The sequence below is a fragment of the Oryctolagus cuniculus genome, chromosome 1 (assembly GCF_051225735.1).
Source record: "Oryctolagus cuniculus isolate XC-2025 breed Fujian yellow rabbit chromosome 1, ASM5122573v1, whole genome shotgun sequence".
Lineage (NCBI taxonomy): Eukaryota > Metazoa > Chordata > Mammalia > Lagomorpha > Leporidae > Oryctolagus > Oryctolagus cuniculus.
In genome coordinates, this window is record NC_142867.1 from 115,441,871 (window position 1) to 115,466,849 (window position 24,979).

Sequence of the window (24,979 nt, forward strand, 5' to 3'; positions counted from 1 at the left end):
TGAGGAGCAGTCGGTGGGAAAAGTGCAGTGAGATGAAGGAAGAGTGTCCCTGGTCATTGATTTCTCTGGTGAGTCAAAGGCTGGACTGATACTGAGAAGAATGACTGTCATCACTGGTTAATATTTAGCAAGTGTAGTGAAGGGTTGGCTTTTTTGACCTCCATGAACAGCAGTGACAGCCATGAACAGAGCTGTCCGTTGTGTTGCACAAAACTCCTATAAAATTGTAAAGGAGCCGTTTTGTTCTGCGTCCACTACAAGGAAGGATGCTCTTGGGGCTATAGATTTGCAGGGCCTTCTTAGCTCCGCCCCCCCCACCCCCCACCCTCACACAGCTCAGTATCTCGCAGGGGAGAAAGGAAGCTTCTCCTTATTATTTATTTTTTGGAGCACTGCAAGGAAAAATTTTAAGTTTAGAAGAGCTCATCAGAGCCTGGGAAATCCTCCAGAAATCTCAAATTTTGAGAAGAGCATACTATAAATCCCAAATTAGAAGCCATTTTTATTTTAAAATATATAATAAGAAATACTGCATGTTACTATTTTAAAGTTAAACTTTCCACTCTGTCATTATAATGCCATTTCATTAGACATAGAACGTCACTTACTAATATACAGGAATAAGCTTAGCGACTGTATCAGAAAAGTGAAATAAAAGCCCAACTACCCCAATAGTGTGATCTTCAGAGCACACTAAAGCGAATGATTTGAGCAGGGGCTTGATTTTTTTTTTTCACTTTAAAATGTTTCTTCTCCAGTAACACCTAACCATAGCTTTTCAAAATTAACGCTGCACAGATACATTCCATAGAGAGGTTTTTTTTTTTTTTAAAGCTATGTGTGTGTTCGTTCAGAAAGGGAGAAGTGAGTTGTAGTTGTGTAACACACAGATGCCTGTGGCCGTCTTGCTGTTCTCAGTAAGCATTTAATCACGCTTTCCAAAGGCCTCTTCACTCTGTGAGCTTCCCTCAAAATGAGGAGCGCTTTATTCCTTGGAAAATATTTCTGAATGGCTATGGCACAATATAATTACATAGTGTGTCTATTCTACCAGGAGTACATTTTGTTGTTAGGAGACTCTGGAAAGCATAAAGACTGTTCTGAAATTGAAATCTTTCCCCAGATGTTTGCTTGCCTAAGGACAGGCTACAGTAAGGAGCGGAAGCCAGACGGCCCCTGCGGCTTCGCAGAGGCCCTCTCACGGCTCAGCCTCCTTTACAAACCCCTGAATAAAACGTCATTTGTTTCCTCTGGTAAAGAGGCCATTTCTGCCTTCTGACCCGCATGGGTGAAGTCTCATCTTCGAACTGTGGTTCATGTTAAACTTGTACTTGGTTGGCAGAGCCAATCGTCGATGTTTTCTGGTTAAGATTTTGTTGCAGTGCTCACTCAGCTAAAATAAGCTTGCCTATGGTTATGTAGATTTGCACTTTCTTTCCATACGTGTCTTAGAGGTCAGGCCCCCGTTCCCTTTCTATACCTATCCTGCCCCAATTGGTAACACTTCCCTTTACAACATTTTAAGTCAGAGACTTATCCTTTTTTCTTTTTTTTAAAGATTTATTTATTTGAAAGACAGTTACAGAGAGAGAGAAAGGGAGAGACAGAGAGAGAGAGAGAGAAAGGGAAAGACAGAGAGAGAGAGAGAGAGAGAGAGAGAGAGAGAGATCTTCCATCTGCCAGTTCATTCCCCAAATGGCCACAATGGCTGGAGCTGGGCCTATGCGAATCCAGGAGCCAGGGGCTTCTTCTGGGTCTCTCATGTGGGTGTGGGGGCCCAACCACTTGGGCCATCTTCTACTGATTTTCCCAGGCCATTCACAGGGAGCTGGATCAGAAGTGGAGCAGCCAGGACTCGAACTGATGCTCAAATGGGATACTGGTGTTGCAGGCATTGGCTTTACTCACTATGCCACAGCGTCAGCCCCGAGACTTATCCTTGGTATGAAGCAATTCTAAGTGCTCCATGTCTCTGGCACATGGTCTAAAATTTCCAAGAGGATCCTCTTAGCTATTCAGTCTCCAATTGCTTGAAATTAGGAAATGACCCCTCTGTGGCCTTTGTCTACTGGATATCACTCAGCTCCAAACTCCACGGTCAACCTTTCTTGAAGTCTCAACCCCCAGTTTGAAAAACACTAACTTAAAATTTATGAAGAGTGTCAGCCTTATCATTGTATACTAACCCAAAATATATTTTTAGAATTACCAGGAAAACTGTTCTGAATATGAGAGTACAAAAGGTCAATCTTCTGAAATAGTGAACAACCAGCAACCTTCTAGAAGACCAGCCAATGCCAAGACTGGAAAACAGCATGGCCACCAGAATGGCCTGAAGTCTTTCATGACCGAAGAGGTCACCATCGGTCAAGGAAACGAGAATAACACCTCCAGACAGCAGCAGAACCTAAATCAGCCTGTTGATGCTTTCATTAGCCACCAATCAGTTGTGCTTGTGAACACCTCCAATGATAATTTACAAGGATCAAGTGCACTTAGGAGACAGAATCCCAAAGTAACCTCCACTACATCTGCCCCAGCAAACCAGGCTTTTGCCAAGGTGTTGTCTAAGAACTCTACTAGCTATCCCCCAGTGCTGAATGTGAAAAAAGAAAGAGGACACAGAGACCAAAAAGAGAAAAGACTGTCACATCAGCAGCCGCATCTCAGCACCCTTTCTAATATGGACTTGAACAACCTCGATGAATTTTCCAAGACACGTGTGCACCCCACCCAGAGAGGCCCTCAGTTTGTTTATAACATAAATGATCATGGATTCACCAAAAATAACAAGCAACCCAAACAGCCATATACAGAGACAAGATATAGGAACTTGGAAATATTATGGTAAGAATTCTCTTTTTTCAAATGGTTTTTAGAGAAGTGGGAGACTGCCGGAGTTACCTGGAGAGGAAGAAGGGGCAGATGAGTCCCTGGAGATAGTTAGTTGAAAGAGGTTATCCACTTAACAACTTCCTGGCTCCAGTTCCTGCAAAATATAGTCCACTTTTGATGCATTTTCTTTCTACTTTTTTGCCTTTCTCTACTTTTTCTACTGTAGTTAGACTAGAAAATAAGAGGGAATGAGGAAAGACATAGGGACCCAATCTAAAAAAAAATTCAGTATGTGTTTAAGGTTGCGTCTTAGGTTTTAGAGGAAACCTATCCAAAGAAAATAATCTAAAATGTAGGAAAATATGATGCACCCAAATATCATTATTCATAGAAACGACCTAAAAAGCCAGCCATAGGGAAATGTTTAGATAAGTTATGATATTTAATATCATGTGAACACTAAAATTATTACTATGAGGAGATCCTTTTTTTTTTAAGATTTATTTATTTACTTGAAAGGCAGAGTTACAGAGAGGCAGAGAGAAAAATCTTCCACCTGCTGGTTCACTCCCCAAATGGCAGCAATGGCCTGAGCTGGGCTGATTCAAAGCCAGGAGCTTCTTCCAGGTCTCCCACACCAGGGTAGGGGCCCATGGACTTAGGTCATCTTCCACTGCTTTCCCAGTTGCATTAGCAGGGAGCTGGATCAGAAGTAGAAGAGCCAGGACTTGAACCAGTGCCCAAAAGGGATATGGGCACTGCAGGTGGTGGCTTTACCTGCTATGCCACAACACCAGCGCAGATTACACTTTCTTTTACCAAAAAAAAAAAAAAAAAGTTTGATTATTCTCATCTACTTGAAAGAGAAAGAGAGAGGTCTTCCATCCTCTGGTTCACTCCCCAGATACCCACTACTACAAAGACTGGGCCAGGCCATGAAGTCAGGAACCCAGAACTCCATTTTGGTCTCCCATATGGGTTTTAATGGGGCCCAAGGACCTGGGCCATTCTCTGCTGCTTTCCCAGGTGCATTAACAGGGAGCTGGATCAGAAGTGGAGCAGCCAGGACTCAAACTGGCACCCATATGGGGATGCCGGTGCAACAGGTCATGGCTTTAACCACAGCTCCGGCCCCCAAACATATTTTGTATACACCTGACATATGCTGGCTATAATGCTAAAATACTACAGAAAACACCAAAGAAGTATGGTTCATGGGGCTCCCTAAAGTAGAGGGAAAATTTTACACATATGAGGGTACTTCAAAAAGTTCATGGAAAATGGACTTAAACCTAAGTTTAATTTCATGCAAAACCTTTTTGAAATTTTATATACAAAGGATCTTCAAAAGGGTCATGGAAGACATAATATTATGAAAAATACGTGCATGGATTTCAAAATTTTTGCAGCAACATAAACTTATCCTTTAATTCCATTTTCCATGAATGTTTTGCAGTACTTTGCTATGAATTGATCAGAAGACATTTAAGTGCTACACATGTTGGCATAGAGGGTTCAGAGTTAGCTTCCTGGAAAAGATAGTGAAAAACTGTAAGCACCATGTCTTTTTTTCTCACTCTAGAGGGGTTGATTCTAACATGTTTACCATTAAAATCATGTTTAATTTCTGTTGTATAAAGAAATAGGGAATTACTTCCTATTCCTGTTTGTCTTTGGAAAGAATTTTGTCATAAATTGGTATTTAACTTTGTCAAATTTTTGTCCATTCTTTAATGAGATAAAATACATTAATAGATTTTTTAATGTTATACTCTCCTTTCATTCCTAGGTTAGCACAACTCGTCATAGTATTCTTCTGCTAAATTGCTTGAGTGGATTTTGTAGCATTTTATTTTGTATTTAATGTTCACATGCATGACATGAAATTGGCTTATCATTTGCCTATCTGCCACTGGCCTTGTCTGGATATGCTATCAAGATCATACCAGCCTTCTAAAATGAGTTGAGGACTTTCTCTCTTCTTGAGTCCTCTGGAACACTTTATTTACAGTTGGAATTAGCTTGCTATTTAAAGACTTGATAGAATTTTCCTGTAAAGCTGTTTTGGCCGTGTATGTTTTATTTATTTTTTAAAGAATTATTTATTTATTTGAAAGAAAGAGTTACAGAGAGTATAGGAGAGAAAGTCAGAGACAGAGATGTTCCATCTCCTGGTTCACTCCTCAGATAACCACAACTGGCTTGATCAGGCTGAAGCCAGAAGCTTCTTCCGGGTCTTGGGTGGCAGGGACCCAAGCACTTGGGCCATCTTCTACTGCTTTCCCAGGTGCATTAGCAGGGAGCTAGATAGGAAGTGGAGCAGCCAGGACTTGAACCAGCACCCATATGGGATGCCAGCACAACAGGAGGCAGATTTACTTGCTGTGCCACAGCTCTGCTCCCTCATTTATGTTTTTTGTTGGGCTTTGTTTTTTGTTGGGAGATTTTAAACTCACGATTCATTTACTATAATGATTATAAATCTTCCCAATCTTTCTACTTCCTCCTCAGTCAATTTGATAAAATTAATCTTTTTCTAAATAAGAGTTCCATTTTTGATCAGTTTAGACTGTACTATCATAAAACTTTTTATAGTATTTACCTAAATTGCACATTATTTAATTTCTACTATATCTGCCATCATGTTCTTCCTTTCATTTCTAATATTTTTGTCCTTTTTCATTTTATAAAAAAAAATTTATTAATTCATTTGTTTGAGAGGCAGAAAGAGAGAAAGACGCACAGACAGAGCTCTCATCCACTGGTTCACTGTTCACATGCCCACAGTGGCCGCAGTTGGGTCAAGGCAGAAGCCCAGGGTGGGGAACTCAATCCAGGTCTCTCCCATGCAGGTTGCAGGAGCCCGATTACGTGAGCCTTCCCGCTGCCTCCTATCAGGAAGCACTCTGATGTGAGACATTGGCATCCTAGCAGGCATCTTGACCAAATGCCCATCCCTTCTTTCTTATTTTTTTAAATTAATCTCTCAACCAAAGGTTAATTTATCTCATTCCCTCTGCCTGTCGAATAAGATTTTTTCAAACTTTTTTTTATATTTGTATCATATATTTCTCCCCCCACAGAAACCTTTTATTTAAGGAATACAAACTTTCATAAGTACAACTTTAGGAGCATAGTGATTCTTCCAACTATACAGTGGGAAGATTTTTTTTAATGCTAAGAATTTTTAAATAGGGGCTGGGCACTGTGGCGCAGCAGGTTAACACCCTGGCCTGAAGCGCCGGCACCCCGTACGGGTGCCGGTTCAATTCCTGGCTGCTCCACACCCAATCCAGCTCTCTGCTATGGCCTGGAAAAGCAGTAGAAGATGGCCCAAGTGCTTGGGCCCCTGCACCCATGTGGGAAACCCAGAAGAATCTCCTGGCTCCTGGCTTCGGATCAGCACAGCTCTGGCCGTTGCAGTCAATTGAGAAGTGAACCATCGGATGGAAGACCTCTCTCTCTCTCTTTCTCTCTGCCTCTCCTCTCTCTGTGTAACTCTGACTTTCAAATAAATAAATCTTTAAAAAAAAATTGACTGTCAGCAACTGCTTTTCACTTTTTAAAAATCTTCTCCTATGGCACTTTCCACAATCTTAGTTATACTTACTGCTGTGTTTTGCTGCAATAATCTTAGATGTTTCTGGTGACTGCCCCTTCGAGTAGGTGAAAATTTGGCTTCTTGTATCACCATACTTCCCCTCACGTATCCTCCAAAATGAGCTATGACACAATTTGGAGTGAGGCAAATATTCAGGGTGTTTTTTTATTCCAGCACATTTATAATTCACATCCTATTATTATGTTTCATTTTTATTTTTTCTTTTTCTAAAAATATTTATCTTATTTATTTGAAAGGCAGAGTAACAGAGAGAGGGAAAGACAGAGATCTTCCATCCGCTGGTTCACTCCCCAAAATGGTCACAGCAGCAGGAGCTGGGCCAATTCCAAGCCAGGAGCCAGGAGCTTCAGGGTCTCCCATGCGGATGCAGGGCCCAAGCACTTGGGCCATTTTCTACTGCTTTCCCAGGCCATAGCAGAGAGCTGGATCGAAAGTGGAGCAGATGGGATTCCAACCAGCACCCATATGGGATACCAGTGCTGCAGACGGTGGCTTTACCAGTTATGCCATAAAGCCAGCCCCAACTTTTATTTTTTCTAAAACTTAGGAATTGTCTTGACCTTTTTCTTTTACCTATGTCTCTGTGTGTGGCCAGTGAGTCCCACCCTTTCAGCAGCGGCTCAGTACACACCTCCCCAGGGGCTAGTGTCAGGCTTGGTTCATCCTGGGGGCTCCCTTCGCTCTTCTCCCTCTCTCACCCTCCTGTCCTTTCCACCCCCGTCTCTCTCTCTCTCTCTCTCTCTCTCTCTCTCTCTCTCTCTCTCTGGCAGAGAGCATCCTCCCCTGCTCATGAGGTGATGTTTTCAGACCTTACATGGCTGGAATTCCCTTACTCTGCCCTCAGCCCTGACGGAGAACGTGGCAGAGGTTTAGAGAATTCTGGACTGGAAACCATTTTCCCTCGGAACTGTCTTCCTGCTCCCGGAGTTGGTCATTTATATAATTTATACCTGACTTGTTTTTTTGTTTTTTTTTGTTTTTTTTGCCTATGGAAGCTATAAGGTTGTCTCCTTTTTTAAAGATTTTATTTACTTACTTACTTAATTAATTATTTGAGAGGTAGAGTTACAGACAGAAGGAGAGACAGAGAGAAAGGTCTTCTATCCACTGGTTACTCCCTAAGTGGCCACAACGGTCAGAGCTGGGCTGATCAAAAGCCAGGAGCCAGGAGCCTGGAGCTTCTTCCAGGTCTTCCATATGGGTACAAGGGCCCAAGAACTTCAGCCTTCTTCCACTGTTTTCTCAGGCCACAGCAGAGAGCCGGGTTGGAAGAGAGGCAGCAGGGACAAAAACCAGGGCCCATATGGGATGCTAGCACCCCAGTTGGTGGCTTAGCCTCCTACACCAGGGCACCAGCCCCTAGGATATTCTCTTTTTCTCCAATGAAGTGAAATTTCCTAATAATACTCATTTGCCTTGCTTTTGGTCTATTTTCATAGATTGTGCTGGAAACTTGTGGCCTTCAGTTCTGGGAAAAATCTGGAATCCTGAGCACTTTCTGTTTGCTCTTTCTAGAAACATCTGTTGTTCAGATATCTTCTTCCAGGATTGCTCTTTACAATTTTCTCTTTCTCTTCCTTTTCATTTCTTTGTAATTTTGCTGTACTTTTTTGAAGGGTTTGTTGGTTGTGGCTTCCAGCATTTCTATTGCTCTCTCTCTCTCTCTTGCTCTCTCGCTCACTCGCTCGCTCGCTTGCTTTCTAATTTCCAAGAGCATTTTCTCCTTCTGTGTTTGTTTTCTGCGTGCTCCTTTTATTAGCTCCTTATCTTTTAAGCTCCCAGATGCAGCCTCATTTCTTCTCAACATCTTACACATCTCAACAAGGCAAAACAAAAAGTGCCAGCCTTTGGGACAGAACCTCTCAGTGTTTCTAATTCCACACTTGGTTTCTCTTCCCTGCATGTTTTTCTTGGCAATGCCTACTTTTCACCTGTTTTGCTACCTTCCACGTTAGGGCTCCTCTCGGGTATCGGCTGGTGGTGATGAAGTGTGAGGGAGTAACAGGCTTCCTAGGAGCTCTGAGGGCCAGGGCGGGTGACTTGTGTGGGCTGCGTGATGGGAAGCCTTGCTGTCCGCATTAGTTCTTTTGTCCTGGTTGGTCAGATGCATTATCCATGCCTGACACAGGCAAGAGACTTCCAGCCAGTTCCCATGACAGTGACCCTCACGTGGACCTCCCCACCCCCACCCCCACCCCGGCTTCTTTTTTTTTTTTTTTTTTTTTTTCAGGCGCCTTTTAAGGATTCCAGGGTGTGAGCAGTGTGGCTTCCCACGCTTTCCTGGCAGGAGACCTACTTTCCCGAGTCCACCAACAGTCGCCATTCAGGCATTCGTTTCCAGCTCCCAGTTTTGCTCCTTCAGAAATTTCTTAATATATAATTTTCATTTGGATTTGGGAGTTAAATTGTGTGTGTGTGTGTATATAGGGTTTTTTCCCCCTACTATCTTCTCATCTTGAAAATATTCAGAGGCTGGGGGCCGGCACCATGGCTCACTTGGTTAATCCTCCACCTGTGGCACCGACGCCCATATGGGATGCCGGTTCTTTCCCAGTTGCTACTCTTCCAGTCCAGCTGTGGCCCGGGAGTGCAGTGGAGGATGGCCCAAGTGCTTGGGCCCCTGCACCTGCATGGGAGACCGGGAAGAAGCACCTGGCTCCTGGCTTTGGATTGGCGCAGTGTGCCGGCCCTAGCGGCCATCTGGGGGGGTGAACCAATGGAAGGAAGACCTTTCTCTGTCTTTCTCTCTCTCACTGTCTAATTCTGCCTGTCAAATGAAAAAAAATATTCAGGGGCTGGCGCTGTGGTGTAGCGGGTAAAGCCGCCGCCTGCAGTGCCGGCATCCCATATGGGCATGTGTTCAAGTCCCAGCTGTTCCTCTTCTGATCTAGCTCCCAGCTGTGGCCTGGGAAAGCAGTAGAAGATGGGCCAAGTACCTGGGCCCCTGCACCCATGAAGGAGACCTGGAAAAAGCTCCTGGCTCCTGGCTTCCAATCTGCCCAACTCTGGCCTTTGCGAGCATCTGGGGAGTGAACCAGTGGATAGAAGACCTGTCTCTGTCTCTCTCTCTCTCTCCCTCCCTCTCTCTCTGTAACTCTACCTCTCAAATAAATAAATAAATCTTTAAAAAAAAAGAAAGAAAATGTTCACACTTAGTAGAAGCTTGGGAGAAAAAAATCTACAATGAATACCTTTAGATTTTGTATCTTTTAAACTTTATTATTTTACATCTTTTACCTTTGTGGTTTTTTTTCTTTTTTTAAAGATATATTTTATTTATTTGAAAGACAGTTACAGAGAGAGGTAGAGAGAGAGAGAGAGGTCTTTCATCTGCTGGTTCACTCCCCAGATGGCCACAATGGCCGGAGCTGTGCCAATCCAAAGCCAGGAACCAGGTGCTTCTTCTGAGTCTCCCACGCAGGTGCAGGGGCCCAAGGACTTAGACCATCTTCCACTGCTTTCTCAGGCCATAGCAGAGAGCTGGATCAGAGTGGAGCAGCTGGGATTAGAACCAGCACCCATATGGGATGCCAGTGCTTCAGGCCAGGGTGTTAACCCGCTGCGCCACAGTGCCGGCCCCATCTCTATGCTTCTAAGAAATTTCCTTAGATAAGTTTCCCAGTTCAGTAACTCTGGCTGTGTCCTTTGTGCTTTTTAATGTACCCGTTGAGTTTTAAATTTCAGCAGTGGTGTTTTTATGTCTCGGATTTCTATTTGATTGCAATTTAAAGCTCTGTGTTCTGAGGGCCATTTGGTGCAGTGGTTAAGACACTGCTTGGGCCTCCCGCATCCCATACCGGGGTTCCTGGGTTTCAGCCTTGTTTCCACTCCCCATCCCAGCTTCCTGCTGATGCACATCCTGGGAGGCAGCAGGTGCTGCTCGGGTACCAGGTGAGAGAGCCAGGTTAGGTTCCAGGCTCCTGCTTTCATGCTGGCCCAGCACCAGCTGCTGCAGGCATTTGAGGAGTGAATCAGTGTTAGAGACCCATCCCATTGTAGTCAACTGGGGACTGAACCAGCAGATGGAGATCTCTGTCTCCCCTTCTCTCTCTCTCTCCCCACCCCCCCCCCGACCTCTCCATTTCAAGTGAAACAAGAAAACTTCTGTATTCTTTTTTACAATGCAATTTTTCAAAATATGTCTCAGGATTTTGGTTTCTTCTTTCAAATCTTTAATCATTTTAACACTTTTTATAAATGCTACCTAATATTCTGTTACTGGAAGCTAGAAGTCTACTACTGTTGTTTGCGCGCATGTACATGTGTGTTTGCTGGCTCTCGTGATTAGCAGATTATCTCTGCTCTTGTGCTGGGCCGCTGGACTGTGAACTTAAGTTCAGCCACCTAGTCTGTAGAAACCGAGGCAAGGTTGTCCCTCCAAAAAATTTTTGTATTTGCTTCTGACAGATACTCCGTTAGCATCCCTCATTCAAATTCATTTTTATTTTCATTTCTTCATGTTTTTTATTGAGGGTATAGCCCTTTAAATGTTATAGTCTGTTTTTAAAAAAGGTTTGTTTATTTGTTTATTTTGAAAGTCAGAGTTATATAGAAAGCGGGAGAGACAGAGAGAAAGAGGTCTTCCATCCGCTGGGTCACTCCCCAGATGGCTACAATAACCAGCCTTGGGCCAGGCTAAAGTCAGGAACCAGGATCTTCATCCACGTCTCCCATGTGGGTAGCAGGGGCCCAAGGACTTGGCCATTGTCTGCTGCTTTTCCCAGGCCATCAGCAGGGAGCTGGACTGGAAGAAGAGCATCCAGGGCAGGAATTGGTGCCCACATGGGATGCCAGCATTGCAGGCAGTGACTTTACCCGCTACGCCGTGAAGCCGGCCCCTAAAGGTTATAGTCTTTCTGCAGGAATATCAGTTCTGATCCCCTGCCTTACCTGGGGCCAAGATCATACATGTCTGTTCCAGTGTTAGCTGTTAAAATTCAACTCACAGGCCAGCATTGTGGTGCAGCACGTTCAGCCACCATTTGTGATGCCGGCATCCCTTATCAGAGTGTCAGTTTGGGTCATGGCTGCTCTGTTCCAATCCAGCTCCCTGCTAGCACACCTGGGAAAACACCAAATGATGACCCAAGTACTTGGGCCCCTGCCACCCACATGGGAGACCCAGATGGAATTCCAGTCTGTTGGCTTCAGCCTGGCCCAACCTTGACCATTTGGGGAGTGAACCAACGGATAGAAGATATCTCTCTCTGTGTCCCTCCATCCCCTGCCCCTCTGTCATTCTGTTTTTCAAATAAACAAATCTTTTTTATAAAACGCAGTCTGGGGGCCGGTGCTGTGGCCTAGAAGGCAACGCTGCCACCTGTAGTGCCAGCATCCCATTTGGGTGTCGGTTCGAGTCCTGGCTGCTCCACTTCTGATCCAGCTCTTTGCCGTGGTCTGGGAAAGCAGCAGAAGATGGCCCAAGGTCTTGGAACCCTGCATCCATGTGGGAGACCTGGAAGAAGCTCCTGACTCCTGGGCTTCGGACTGGCACAGCTCTGGCTGTTGAGGCCATTTAGGGAGTGAACCAGTGGATGGAAGATCTCTCTCTCTTTTTCTCTCTCTTTCTCTCTGCCTCTGCCTTTGCCTCTCTGTAACTCTGTCTTTCAAGTAAATAAATTAATATTTTAAAAAAATGCAATCTGAATCTTCCACAAATGAGGCAATCTGATTTAGTTTTTGAACCTCCTTTTTTTGTTTGTTTGTTTTGGTACTTAGAGATTCCCTGCCTCTCATACAAATTTAATCATGTATTCAAAGAATATTTGTTTATTTAATCCATCAATTTTAAGTGTTTTGTAATGAGAAAATCTTTGATTTTTTTTCAAAATGGTGTTTGGTCTGAATGCACTAAATGAAATTTCTAATTTAGTACTAGAATATCCTAAGGAAAAATAGAAAGTTTTTTTTTTAAGATGTATTTATTTAAAAGTCAGAGTTAGAGAGACAAAGAGATATTTTCCATCCACTGGTTCACTCCCCAAGTGGCTGCAATGCCCAGGGCTGAGCTAGGCAGAAGCCAGGAGTCAGAACTCCCACTTGGGTGCAGGGGCCCAAGCACTTGGGGCATCTTCCACTGCTTTCCCAGGCCATTATAGAGAGCCAGATTGGAAGAGGAGCAGCCAGGACAGGAACCGGTGCCCATATGGGATGCTGGTGTTTCTTCTGGCAGTTTTCCCCACTATACCACAACAGCAGCCCCCAAAGAGGAAGATTTTAAGATAAGAAATCAATGTATCCCTTCAAAGATCGAGCTAAATATCTTTGATTTTTGGGGATAATAAATACATGAAATTAGGGATTCATAAAGACTTTTGTACCAGAAGTCAAATGAAGGCAGGTTTTATTTTTTTTTAAAGATTTATTTATTTACTTGAAAGAGTTACACACAGAAAGAAGGAGAGGCAGAGAGAGAGAGAGAATCTTCCATCTGCTGGTTCACTCCCTTCTGGCTGCAACGGCTGGAGCTGTGCTGATTCGAAGCCAGGAGCCAGGAGCGTCTTCCAGGTCTCCCATGCAGGTGCAGGGGCCCAAGGACTTGGGCCATCCTCTACTGCTTTCCCAGGCCATAGCAGAGAGATGGATTGGAAGTGGAGCAGCTGGGACTCAAACCAATGCCCATATGGGATGCCAGCACTGCAGACGGCTGCTTTACCCATTATGCCACGGTGCCGGCCCCGAAGGCAGGTTTTATTAACAGGTTTGTGGCTTTTTTTTTTTTTTTCTCCCTAAGGAAATTCAGTTCCTCCTCTGACGGACAACCTGTGAGAGCTTCTCCAGAATCCCAGCTCACTCAGATAATGGAGCAGCATCAGCAAGCCCTGGTGCAGCTGACGGAGGTGCAGCCCCGCAGCGGTGCCTTCCCCGGCACCACACTGCCCCCGATCTTGTCACGGGTGGAGAGTGAATCCCAGCTCAGTTCAGAGAGAAGCCAGAGACAGCAAATGAAAATCAACCGTAGCAATTCTGAAGGCTACCTGTTCCAGCTGGAGAAAGGGAAAAGGCACAGGAAGAGAAGCAGCCTTAAGGTGAGGCAAGCACCCATTTCCATTCCGAAGAGATGGGCCTTGACTTTCATGCCCTCCAGGTGCAGCCCTCTGGCAGGTATGGTCATGAGGCAGCTGCCGCCAGGACTGGATGGCCCAGGCCCTAAGGGGCCCCTGCTGCTCCCTGCAGTTCTCTCCCCTACCCCTCCAGAATGCCCACCTCCCCCTGCTTTCCAATCTTCTCTGGAAAGTGTCCATGCCCCTCCTGGCCCCTCCAGCTGCACTGAGTCTCCCCATGGACGCCCCTGTAACAGTAAAGAGCCGGTCGGGGCGAGTGAGCCAGGGAGCCTTATTGCCTCTGGATTTTCCCCACCACCCAGCCTGGGCTCCTCACCTCTTGAGAGCCCCCCAGCCTCCGCGGTGCGGTCCCAGCCAGTGACGGAGCCCACCTGCGGAAGCTGGCCAACCTTCACTGAGCTCTCTGTCTGCAGCAAGATTCACCAGCACCTGGGAGCACGTCAGTCCTTCCCCACAGGGACTGGCTTAGTAAGTGAAATCGGGGGCCCACAGTAGAATACTTTCAGGAACAGATGAGGGCGCACAGGAAGGAGGCGTTTTATGTCCCGTGCATTTCTTCATGAGACATAAAACCCGGCAGGAAAGGCCACTTCCCTCTAGTGTCAGACAATAAGGAAAACGCACCGTTTCACAGGGCCGCAGGGAGGGCCTGGTTGGAGACACCAGGCCTGTGGCGAGGCGGGTTCCCTGGGAACAGCCTCTGAGCTGCAGGTTTGAGTGCAGGAAGCACCCTTGAGACGCTCCCTTGGGAAATGCCCTGTTAGTGGGGAGTGGGGAGGCACAGCAGGACAGAGGGACAGCAGGAACTGTGATACAGATGGGACAGAATCCTCAACCAAGGCCTTGAGAGCTCTGAGGCCAGTACCCCTTCCAAGACAAGGGACCCGGATTTCAGATGCCCCACGTCAGCCAGTCACTGGGATAGTGCTGTCCCTGGGGAGTGGCTGTGACTTTGGGTATAGCAGCTGCATCTGGCAGAGGGAGGTTCTAGGGAGGATTCAACCAGGAGCCATCAGCAGCTGGGGAAATGAATGCCTCCGTCCAGAGAAACATCCGGAAAGTCAGCATGGGAGGAGGTAAGCAGGTGGTCCTTTATTCAAAGTATGATGGTTGGATTCCTACTAGGAACCTGCTAGGTGTGGGACGGAAAGATGAATGAGCCAGGACCCCTCTCCGGAAGAACCTTAGGGCTGCAGGGCTTTAGGGAGGACAGACGTGGAAATGGCTTCAGTACGATGTTGGGAGCAAAGCAACCATCCTCGTGTATGTGCGGGAGCGCAGAGGACACGCTTCCCAACCTGAGAGCCAAGCAGAGCGGCGGGAGACAACAGGGGCTGCGTCTTAGAGAGCTGGCAAAGGAAGGAACGTTGCAAGAGTGCTTCAGGCAGGGGGCCGGCAGGCGCAGAGGTGCCGAAGTCATGGCAGCGTGATGCACGCCAGGGCCGGGCGAACACTCCTGTCACTGCCGCTGTAACCAGGGGGCACCGGCGTGGGGAGCAGCGGGTGAAGATTAGTGGGGGCCGAGTTTTAGAAGATCTTTTCATTCAGAGACGAAGGACTTTTAATTCTATAGGCCGGAGGACGACCACTGTGGCTTGGGCCCCAAAGTTCACGTGTTGAAATGTAATCTTCAGGTTCACGTTTGGATGGTATTTGGAGGCGGGGCCTTTGGGAAGTCATCAGGGTCCCATGAGTTCATGAGGATGGAGCTCCTGCGATGGGGGTCAGTGGATTATAAAGAAAAGAGACCTCAGCACCCCCACTTGCTCTTTCACCATGTGATGACACAGCAGGAAGGCCCTCACCTGGGGCTGGGGCCCTGCTGTTGGACTCCGTGGCCAACAGAACTGGGAGCTACATAAACCTCTATTCTTTATAAGGTGTCCAGACTCGGTGTTTTTTTGTTTGTTTGTTTGTTTGTTTTTTTACAGGCAGAGTGGACAGTGAGAGAGAGAGAGACAGAGAGAAAGGTCTTCCTTTGCCATTGGTTCACCCTCCAATGGCCGCCACGGCCGGCACACTGCGCTGATCCGATGGCAGGAGCCAGGTGCTTCTCCTGGTCTCCCATGGGGTGCAGGGCCCAAGGACTTGGGCCATCCTCCACTGCACTCCCGGGCCACAGCAGAGAGCTGGACTGGAAGAGGGGCAACCGGGACAGAATCCGGCACCCTGACGGGGACTAGAACCCGGTGTGCCGTCGCCGCTAGGCAGAGGATTAGCCTATTCAGCCGCGGCGCCAGCCTCAGACTCGGGTGTTTTGTGTAGAAATGCAGAATGGACTAAAAGAGGGGTCACTGAAGAATTTTAAGCACAGTCACGTCTGTGTTTTAGACCTCTCTGGCTGCAGTGGGCAGAGCAGGTGCAGGACATTCCAGGAAGTTAGAGTTGCTAATAATTCAGTGGACCCTCCGGTGGGGCCCTCAGAGAAAAGGAAATGGGCGGCATTGAGGAGAACGGGGAAGCTGGGCTAGAGCAGCCAACGGTCATCTCACAGAGGAGGGAAGTCGGCTTGGGGCGGGGGTGACCCAAGCCCCCTCCTGCAGCTCCCATCTCAGGGCCCCTTGTGTGCCCCAGGTCTTCAGCAGGCTCACAGCCCTGCGTCCTCACTCCGGCCCTCTCATGGACCAACCTGAGGGCTCTTTGAACTCCTTGTCCTAGCCCCCTCCCTCCTATCTTCCATCCTGCTGGGGTGCGGGTAGGGGTTCCTGATCCCTGTACAGGCCCTGGAGACCACCGACTTGTGGCTGGGAAAAACCCCAGTTCCACTGGAAATAAGGAAAAACCATGTTTTGGATTCACAGGTAACTAGTTTTCCCACTGGAGCAGCATGGGAGTAGTCCCAGTCAGCAGCATGTGGTGGAGCTTATTAACTCAGCCATTCCTAAGCTTGGAGCTCTGGCACCTAAAATCCGTGAACTTGGGGAAGCGCCTCATTCACCCCTTTTTTCTTCTGTGCACCATCGGAAGGGTTCTTTCTGCTGGAGATCTGGTGTGGTGTTCAATGCCTCAGCTTATTCCCTAGCAAAGATCCTACAGCTACAAATGTTCACTTCCTTTTCCTCCCTCGGGTCTCTTTGTAATTTGCATTCACTTTTACTGGGGGAGGGGGGATAGAGGAAGACCTCCCGGTGACTGTACATCAGAAATCTAAGGGCCTAAGAGGGCAGGGGGGTTTCCAGTTAATGCCTCCCAAGCCCTGCTTCCCACTGGGACAAGCCCTCACTTCCTGCTTTGTCTCACACAGCCATTTCTCAGTCCCACCCCTTCACCTGCGGCTGGCAAATCCACAGAAGCACTCTTTGTCCTTCGAGTTATTGCAGAGGCCGAAACGACTCAGAACTGAGCTATTTGTGCAGGGCAGCGGGTAGCCGGGGCGCCAGACAGAGGAAAGCATTATCCAGGTCATGCCCGTGGTTTCCAAGGGAAGCGCCCGCCCCGGATCACGTTAAACACGTGAGGATTTGGTAAAGATCATAGGCCCCAGAACCCTCCCTCCTCTCCTGGCAGTTGTGTCGTGATGGATCTGTGAACACCAGGCATCGTCCGTGCCGTGAGGTCCAGACGTCACACAGTAAGAGATTAACACAGTGCGTGCGACGCCAAACAATGTAAGTGTGCACTTGTGGCGTCACACCCTGCAGAACGCCTGCCTTGGGAGCCCCCATGGCTGGCTGTGCTGAGCCGAAGGAATTAGCTCACGGGCCTTGTCCCAGGCACTCTGGGTGCTGCTACTTGACTGCATCTAATAAGAGGTTTACTTGGATTAAGTTTAGCAACCACAGAGCAAATTTCCTTCACTTGCTGCTCCCCGGTATTTGAGGCACTGTTTTGGTTTTTCTCGTTTCGGTTTTATTTGTGTCCCTTTTCCCAGTGACTTTCTCACAGCTTACACAGCCGAGGCATTTTCTGGAGAATAGCTCTGCAGTGTCCACCCCACAGGGCACAACATGTCAGAGCTGAAATGAGCCCTCCACAGGACAGCCCACGTCAGATTCAGTTCAGGCACCCTCTGTTGTAAGTCGACAATCAAAGTCACCCTTGTGACTTGAGAAGAATTGTGGTTCTGTACTGCTAGAAGCCTCCCATCAGGAAAGTCCTGTGCCGTTGTCTGCCAAGGCGGTCAGCCATGAACACCAGGCCCCGCGGGCGGCTCTGCACTCAACAGTCTCACACAGTGCCAGCTCAGTGGGTCTTGTGTGAAAACCGATCTCGAATCCCATCGGGGATTTGTCGAGAGAGTGCCGTATTTTCCAGCCTCTTCCCTCTGTGTTTGGAGCCTCAACGGGACTATGACTGTGGATTTAATGCGGCTTTGTCTTTTTGGAAGCATACTCCTGTGACCTGTAGTCTTGTGAAAGTCAAGGAGAAGTAAAGCAAATCAAATTGTGGGGATTATTTCATTATATAAAAGACTTTTGTGGAGACAGAAAGTGGATTAGTGTTGTCTAGGGCTGGAGGCGGAGGGGGCTTAGGGAATGACCCCTAATGGGGACAGCGTCTCTTTTTAGGGAGACGAAAATGTTCTGAATTGGATTGTGGTAACGTTTAGACAGCTCAGTGAATACACTAACGACCACTGAATCGTCCATCCTCAAACACATGAGTTCTGCAGTGTGTGAATCATATCTCAATAAAGCTGTTAACAGACTTTTGATGCAGCAAGATCAAACAAAACTGCAGCGCTGCGAACCAATCAAGATTACTTGCGCCAAAGTTAAGTAAATCCAGGATTTTCACTGCCAGTCACCCAGAACAAACTCCGTTAGGAGCCCTCCCTGTCCCCGGAGCAATGTGCCTTTGCTCTAAGCACTTCATCTTGTAAAGGGATCAGCTTCACTGGGAGGTGGCCCCTTTGGGCCACCTCTCTCCCTTCACATCCACAGGTAATGCCAGACGCTTGGCCCTGCTTTTCTGACAGCCAAGGCTCTGTGTCTGGAGAGCAGTGAGCAATTACTCATGCCTCACAATGAGGCTTTTGTGAGTCAGTGGAATGATTAAAAGTTAAGCTGCTTCGGACTAAGGATGTAATTTCTGGGCACTGATCATTTCTTTCTCATCATCTTTGGACAAATTGGATTTATGACTTGGCTACGAGCAGGGGTTTCTTCCCTTTTCATTATTGGTTTACTTTGGCAAGTGGATGATAATTTAGTGACTGCAAAACAACGGTATAGCCGCATATGTGAGAAAAACAAATCTGTGATCTCTGTGAGTTATTTGAGTTCACTCACCTATTAAAAATTAGTAAGGGTTTTGAAACGTGATGATACCTAGTATGAGAAAGGTTTGGAGAGAAAGGAATCTTCCTGCTTCTTACTACTCCGTTGCTAATGAATAGTGTTCATTGATGGCCTTAAACATACTCATTTGTCCAACTCTATTAATTCATCTCAAAGAAATAATCCAAGTAGGCCACAAAGAAGGCCCATCCCTGGGCATCTTACATGTACAACATTTAGAGGAATAAACAGTTCAAGCCTAACTAGACAATAAAATGTTACTCTTTTGAAAAACATTTAGTGATAAGAAAATACTGTAATGCTACAGTGCTTAGAGAATAAAATGATTTATAGTGTACAGATAATTTTATAAAAGGATGAAGATAGATAAAATGGACAGGAAACAACTACAGTTGTTTGCTAGGTGATACCTTCTGTTTTTTAAAGGAAAGTTATTTTTATTTTTTAATTTTTGTTTATCTGAGGGACAAAGAGATAGATTATAGACACATACATACGTACATACCTGCCTTCGTACATACTTACACAGGGCTTGTAGCCACTGATTCACTATCCATATGCCCTCAACAGCCTGAAGTCAGGAGCCAGGAACTCAATCCAGGTATCCCATGTGGGTAACAAGAACTCAATTAATTGAGCCATCACCCCTGGGTCTTCATAAGCAGGAAGTTGGAGTCAGCAGCCAGAGGTGGGTATTGAACCCAGACACTCTGAAATGGGATGCACATGTCCTAATTAGCATTTTATCCACTAAGCCACAAACCCACCTCCAAGATTTATGTTTTTAAGTGACCTTCAATAGGCAACATGAGGGTACTTAAAAATGTTCTTGGAAAGTGGAATTAAATGACAGTTTATTTTGGCTCAAAAAAAAATTTAAATCCACAGTGTTTTTATAACAGTCATTTTCCATTAAGTTTTTGAAGACACACATACATACATACACCCCATATTTCTTCTATCTACTTTGTTAAGTTTCATAATTTTATTCTAGAGGCTTCCTTAAGAAAGAATCTGGGGTCAGGCATTTGGCAGAGTGGTCTGGTTTCAGACATCCCACACGTGAGTGCCTGCAATTAAGTCCCGCCTCCATTTCTGATCCAACTTCCTGCCCCTGGACACCCTGGCATGGGTGTGCAGTGATGATGAACCAAGTACTTGGGTCCCTGCCACCCGTGTGGGAGACCTCCATGGAGTTCTTAGCTCCTGGCTACGGCCTGGCCCAGACCTGGCTGTTACACCCACTGGGGAGCGAATCCGCAACTGGAAGATCTGTCTCTCCCTCTCTGTCACTCTGCCTTTCAAATAAATACTCTTAAAAGAATAATAAAGCACATAGGAGGATTCCCTAGGTTATATAAGGCACTTGAGCAGCCACAGATTGTGGTGTCCCAGGGATGTTTTGAAACCAATCCCCAGTGGGTTCCAGGGGATAACTGTATCAGCTTGTGAGCCTGTACAGTGTGAGGTGGTGATGAGAAGCTAATTGGAGTGACCTTTGGAGAGTCAGTAGACCACCGTGAGCAGGACACATTCTTGTAATGGTTGTCATTGTGTTCATATTAGTTCAATCTTAAGATTGGGGAGTTTTTTGGCCGGCGCCACGGCTCACTAGGCTAATCCTCCGCATTGCGGCGCCGGCACACCGGGTTCTAGTCCCCGTCAGGGTGCCGGATTCTGTCCCGGTTGCCCCTCTTCCAGGCCAGCTCTCTGCTGTGGCCCGGGAGTGCAGTGGAGGATGGCCCAAGTACTTGGGCCCTGCACCCCCATGGGATACCAGAAGTACCTGGCTCCTGCCATCGGATCAGCGCGGTGCACCGGCCGCAGCGCGCTGGCCACGGCGGCCATTGGAGGGTGAACCAACAGCAAAGGAAGACCTTTCTCTCTGTCTCTCTCTCACTGTCCACTCTGCCTGTCAAAAAAAAAAAAAAAAAAAACAAGATTGGGGAGTTTTTTGCAATTATAGCTAATATGACGAAATAATCTCTTTCATCCCAACTATCTCTACCAAATTCTATTTTAGAAAAAGATTCACTAGATATACATCTTACGATGTATATCGATTAACAAAAGCTTTCAAAATTTATAAAAAATGCTATGCCTTGTCATTAACATATAGAAAGGGAGCATTACCAACAGTGAATACAAAAGCACTGCCCTCTCAATAGGGCTATCTCTTTCTCTACCATCAGCACAAACTTAGATGTAATCTAAAATAATATCATCATCCAAACCATCTCTGCTACCCCTTACCAAAAGATAAACTAATTAACAAAGAGGAAAGGATTTGGTGTCCCCACTAGGGGAAGTAGCAAGTCTGAACCTCACCCTTTTTTGAGATTTATTTGTTTACCTCTTTGAAAGAGTGACAAAGCTCTTCCATCTGCTGGTTCACTCCTCAAATGGTCATAATAGGGGCCAGTGCTGTGGCACAGAGGGTTAATGTCTTGGCCTGAAGCGCCGGCATACCATATGGGTGCCAGTTCGAGACCTGGCTGCTCCACTTCCAATCCAACTCTCTGCTATGGCCTGGGAAAGCAGTAGAAGATGGTCCAAGTCCTTGGGCCCCTGCACCCACATGGGAGACCTGGAAGAAGCTCCTGGCTCCTGGCTTCAGATCGGTGCAGCTCTGGCCATTGCTGCCAATTGGGGAGTGAACCAGCAGATAGATCTCTCTCTGCCTTTTCTCTCTCTGTGTAACTCTGACTTTCAAATAAATAAATAAATCTTTAAAAAAAAATGGCTGTAATAGTTGGGTCTGGGCCAGGTCAAAACCAGGATCTAGGAACACCACACTGGTCTCCCACATGGGGTGGCAGGGACTTAAGCACTTGAGTCTCCATCATCTGCTGCTTCCTGGGCTCATTAGCAGGGAGCTGGATTGGAAGTAGAGCAACCCTGATTCCAACCAGCACTCCAGTGTGGGATGTGGGAGTCCTAAGTGTGTACTTAACCTGCTGCACCACAGCACTCGCCACTGAACCTCACATTTAATGTCAAAAGCTGTGGTGTGTGGAATATTTATTCTATCCTGTGGTCAGATCATTAGAATCTTTCCTGCCTACTATTGTGCTCAAGTGTCAAAAACCAATAATTAAATAGCCTTGCTCTATTCTGTCCTTTTAAGTGTGTAATACTAGTAAGAATTATCACATAAAATTATGTGTATCTTTCAAAATATCCAAAATCAGACTGGAGGGACAAAATAAGACAGTGTCATGAGTGTATTATAGTTGTTTGTTACTAAAACTTAGCTCTTTGTTTAAGATTTGTTCACTTGAAAGGCAGTGTTACAGAGAGAGAGAGGGAGAGACACAGAAAGAGCTCTTCCACCCATTTTTTTTGGAAGGGCTCCCCAAACTACAAGTTCACTCCCCAAACAACTGCAAGGGCTGCTGCTGGGCCATGCTGAAGCCAGGAGCCTGGAACTCCATCTGGGTCTCCCACATGGGTGGTAGGGGCTCAAGCACTTGGGCCACCTTCCACTGCTTTCCCAGGCACATTAGCAGGGTGCTATAGAATGGCAGGGACTCAAACTGGCTCTCATATGGGATACAGGCACCACAGGCAGTGGTCTAATACAGGCAGTGGTACCACAATGCAGGCCCTTCCCTTTTATTCTTTTCAACAATCAATAGCAAAATTTCGAAGTTGGGCCAGCGCCGCGGCTCAATAAGCTAATCCTCCACCTGCGGCACCGGCACCCCGGGTTCTAGTCCCGGTCGGGGCGCCGGATTCTGTCCCAGTTGCTCCTCTTCCAGTCCAGCTCTCTGCTGTGGCCCGGGAGTGCAGTGGAGGATGGCCCAAGTACTTGGGCCCTGCACCCGCATGGGAGACCAGGAGGAAGCACCTGGCTCCTGGCTTCAGATCCCCGCAGCGCACCGGCCACAATGCGCCAGCCGTAGCAGCCACTTGGGGGTGAACCAACGGAAAAAGGAAGACCTTTCTCTCTATCTCTATCTCTCTCTCTCTCTCTCTCTCTCACTGTCTAACTCCGCCTGTCAAAAAAAAAAAAAAAAATTCGAAGTTGTTACCTTCTTTGCTTTTCTTCTGTGGAGTTTCTAATGGACCAAACTATCTCACCACTAGGCAGGTGCTCCCTCTTACTTATCTGATGCATTGAGGATGCCTCTTCCAGGGAAGTCACTTGGTTTGGTGAGTTGCACTGGACTGAACGTAACATCACAACAGCAGTGACATGCATGTGTTATGTCAAGAACATTAATAACAAAAGAGCCCATTACTGGCATGAAATTCTTTATGATTTTCATAATTTTAATTTTATTTATTGCAGCAGTGGAAAAAATCAAAACATGCTAGGTAACCAGCTACAAATTACTAAGGAGAGGACTACCAGTAACTACCATTAAAATGGAGGAATGTGGGCCGGTGTCGTGGCTCACTTGGTTAATCCTCCACCTGCGGTGCCGGCATCCCATATGGGCACCAGTTCTAGTCCCAGCTGCTCCTCTTCCAGTCCAGCTCTCTGCTGTGGCCCGGGAGTGCAGTGGAGGATGGCCCAAGTGCTTGGGCCCCTGCACCCGCATGGGAGACCAGGAGGAAACACCTGGCTCCTGGCTTCGGATCGGCGCAGTGCCGGCTGTGGCGGCCATTTGGGGTGTGAACCAATGGCAGGAAGACCTTTCTCTCTGTCTCTCTCTCATTGTCTATAACTCTGTCAAATAAAAAAAAAAATTTTTTTTTAAATGGAGGAATGTTCAGGGCACGCACCATTCTCCGACAGTCCTTATAGGCTTCCCTTCTCATTTACCTTCCTCCCTTATGTGTCTATGACAACTTGGGGGGAACAGGCAGGTCCTTACAAGACACTGTTTCTACTGGTTGTATTTGTAGCGTTCCAAGCTGAAAGGTTATCAGAACAGCGACTTGAATCTTGGAGGCCTCGGACCTGACTTTGAGTCCATCAGAGACAAAGTGAGTGCAAAGTGCAAACAGTGCATTCAGGCTTGACTCTACCTACCTATCTTTTAAGCAAAACTGAATAAAGGTGCCCTCGGGAATCAAGTCCTACTGCAGATGTCTTGCTGTGAATAGAGACCCTTCTAAAATAGCATTGGCAATAGGGACACAGCCACCCCTGCACCCGTCTTAGCATAAAATGAAAATACTTAACCATGTTGTGCTAAGTGTCCGCCTTTCACACGAAAAGCCTGGACACGTGCACATGGATCGAGATGTGCAAGCTGTGTGGTTGCCTTTTCTGATAGAGTCGTCTTGGTAATTCCTAAGAGGAGCCACAGAGATGACACCTAGTCCAATAGTTTCCCAGTCCCTGCAAAGTACAGCTACTTTATCCTGTTTCCTCTCGTGAAAGAAGATCTTCATGTAATGTGTTTTAACTGCAGTTGCACTCAAAGCATAAAAAGAGAGTATAGTTCAAAGTTGGAAACAAAAAATGAAAATAAATTGGGGAAATGCAACAAGGAAGAGGCTGAATGTGATTCAGCCACTGCCAAGGGAACACTGGGGCGCTACTGCAGGGGTCGTCCTGAGAGAGGCCGCCATGCGGAAGGACATGCACGGACCCAGTTCCCTGCCGCCACCCCACACAGGATAGTCTCTTTCCTGTAGTGCTGCTGATACACGGTGCCCACTGGCGTTACCTGGAAGTGCAGGGAGAACTAGCAGGACCTGCCCCGCCTCATCATTTTGTTTCTCTGAACAGATGCAAAAATTCATGCAGCAAAAGGAATATGCAAAGCAGGTGAAGGAGTACAACATGAAGACACTATCCCTTCTGTCAAAACCACAGACAGCAAAAGCGGAAAGCAAACCTGCCATCCCTCGTCAGAAGGTAAGACGTTCTCATTAAGGCATTTACTTCTTCAGTCAGAACGAAAAGGAACATTTTGTTAACTCTTAAAGAATATTGCCCATCTCTTTGGAAGGTATTTTAACTACTGCCATTCCTGTAGCTACCCAGCACACAGACACACACACACACACACACACACACTGCTATAAGGTTAACTTTTTCCCCTGATGTTCATCTCCACCTCTGCCAAGTATAGTTTGCTTGCCACACATAAAAATCAAATAAGAAAACAATTTCTTAGAAGAAATTAGCAATCTTGATTCACTATTGATTTCTTTCTCTATCAGTAAATAAGTTTTAAGGAAATTAGCGTCTTCTGGCTATTTATATGTCAAAGAACAATGCTTCATTGTTTCTCTCATACTCATCCCCCTTCGCCTTT

The 24,979-nt window shown here is 46.5% G+C and overlaps 1 protein-coding gene across 5 annotated transcripts in view; it reads left to right on the forward strand.

Annotated features, from left to right (window-relative positions):
- The window catches only part of JHY (junctional cadherin complex regulator), a 70,560-nt gene that overhangs the window by 42,959 nt on the left and 2,622 nt on the right, over positions 1 to 24,979 (forward strand). For 3 of the 5 annotated variants that reach the window (XM_051848511.3, XM_051848516.3, XM_089334897.1), the window contains 4 exons: positions 2,204 to 2,847; positions 13,191 to 13,485; positions 23,616 to 23,696; positions 24,448 to 24,576. In XM_051848511.3, the coding sequence (XP_051704471.1) occupies positions 2,204 to 2,847; positions 13,191 to 13,485; positions 23,616 to 23,696; positions 24,448 to 24,576 (1,149 nt within the window). The remainder of the gene's footprint in view (positions 1 to 2,203; positions 2,848 to 13,190; positions 13,486 to 23,615; positions 23,697 to 24,447; positions 24,577 to 24,979) is intronic. The other 2 variants (XM_051848520.3, XM_089334900.1) reach the window with 2 other exon arrangements.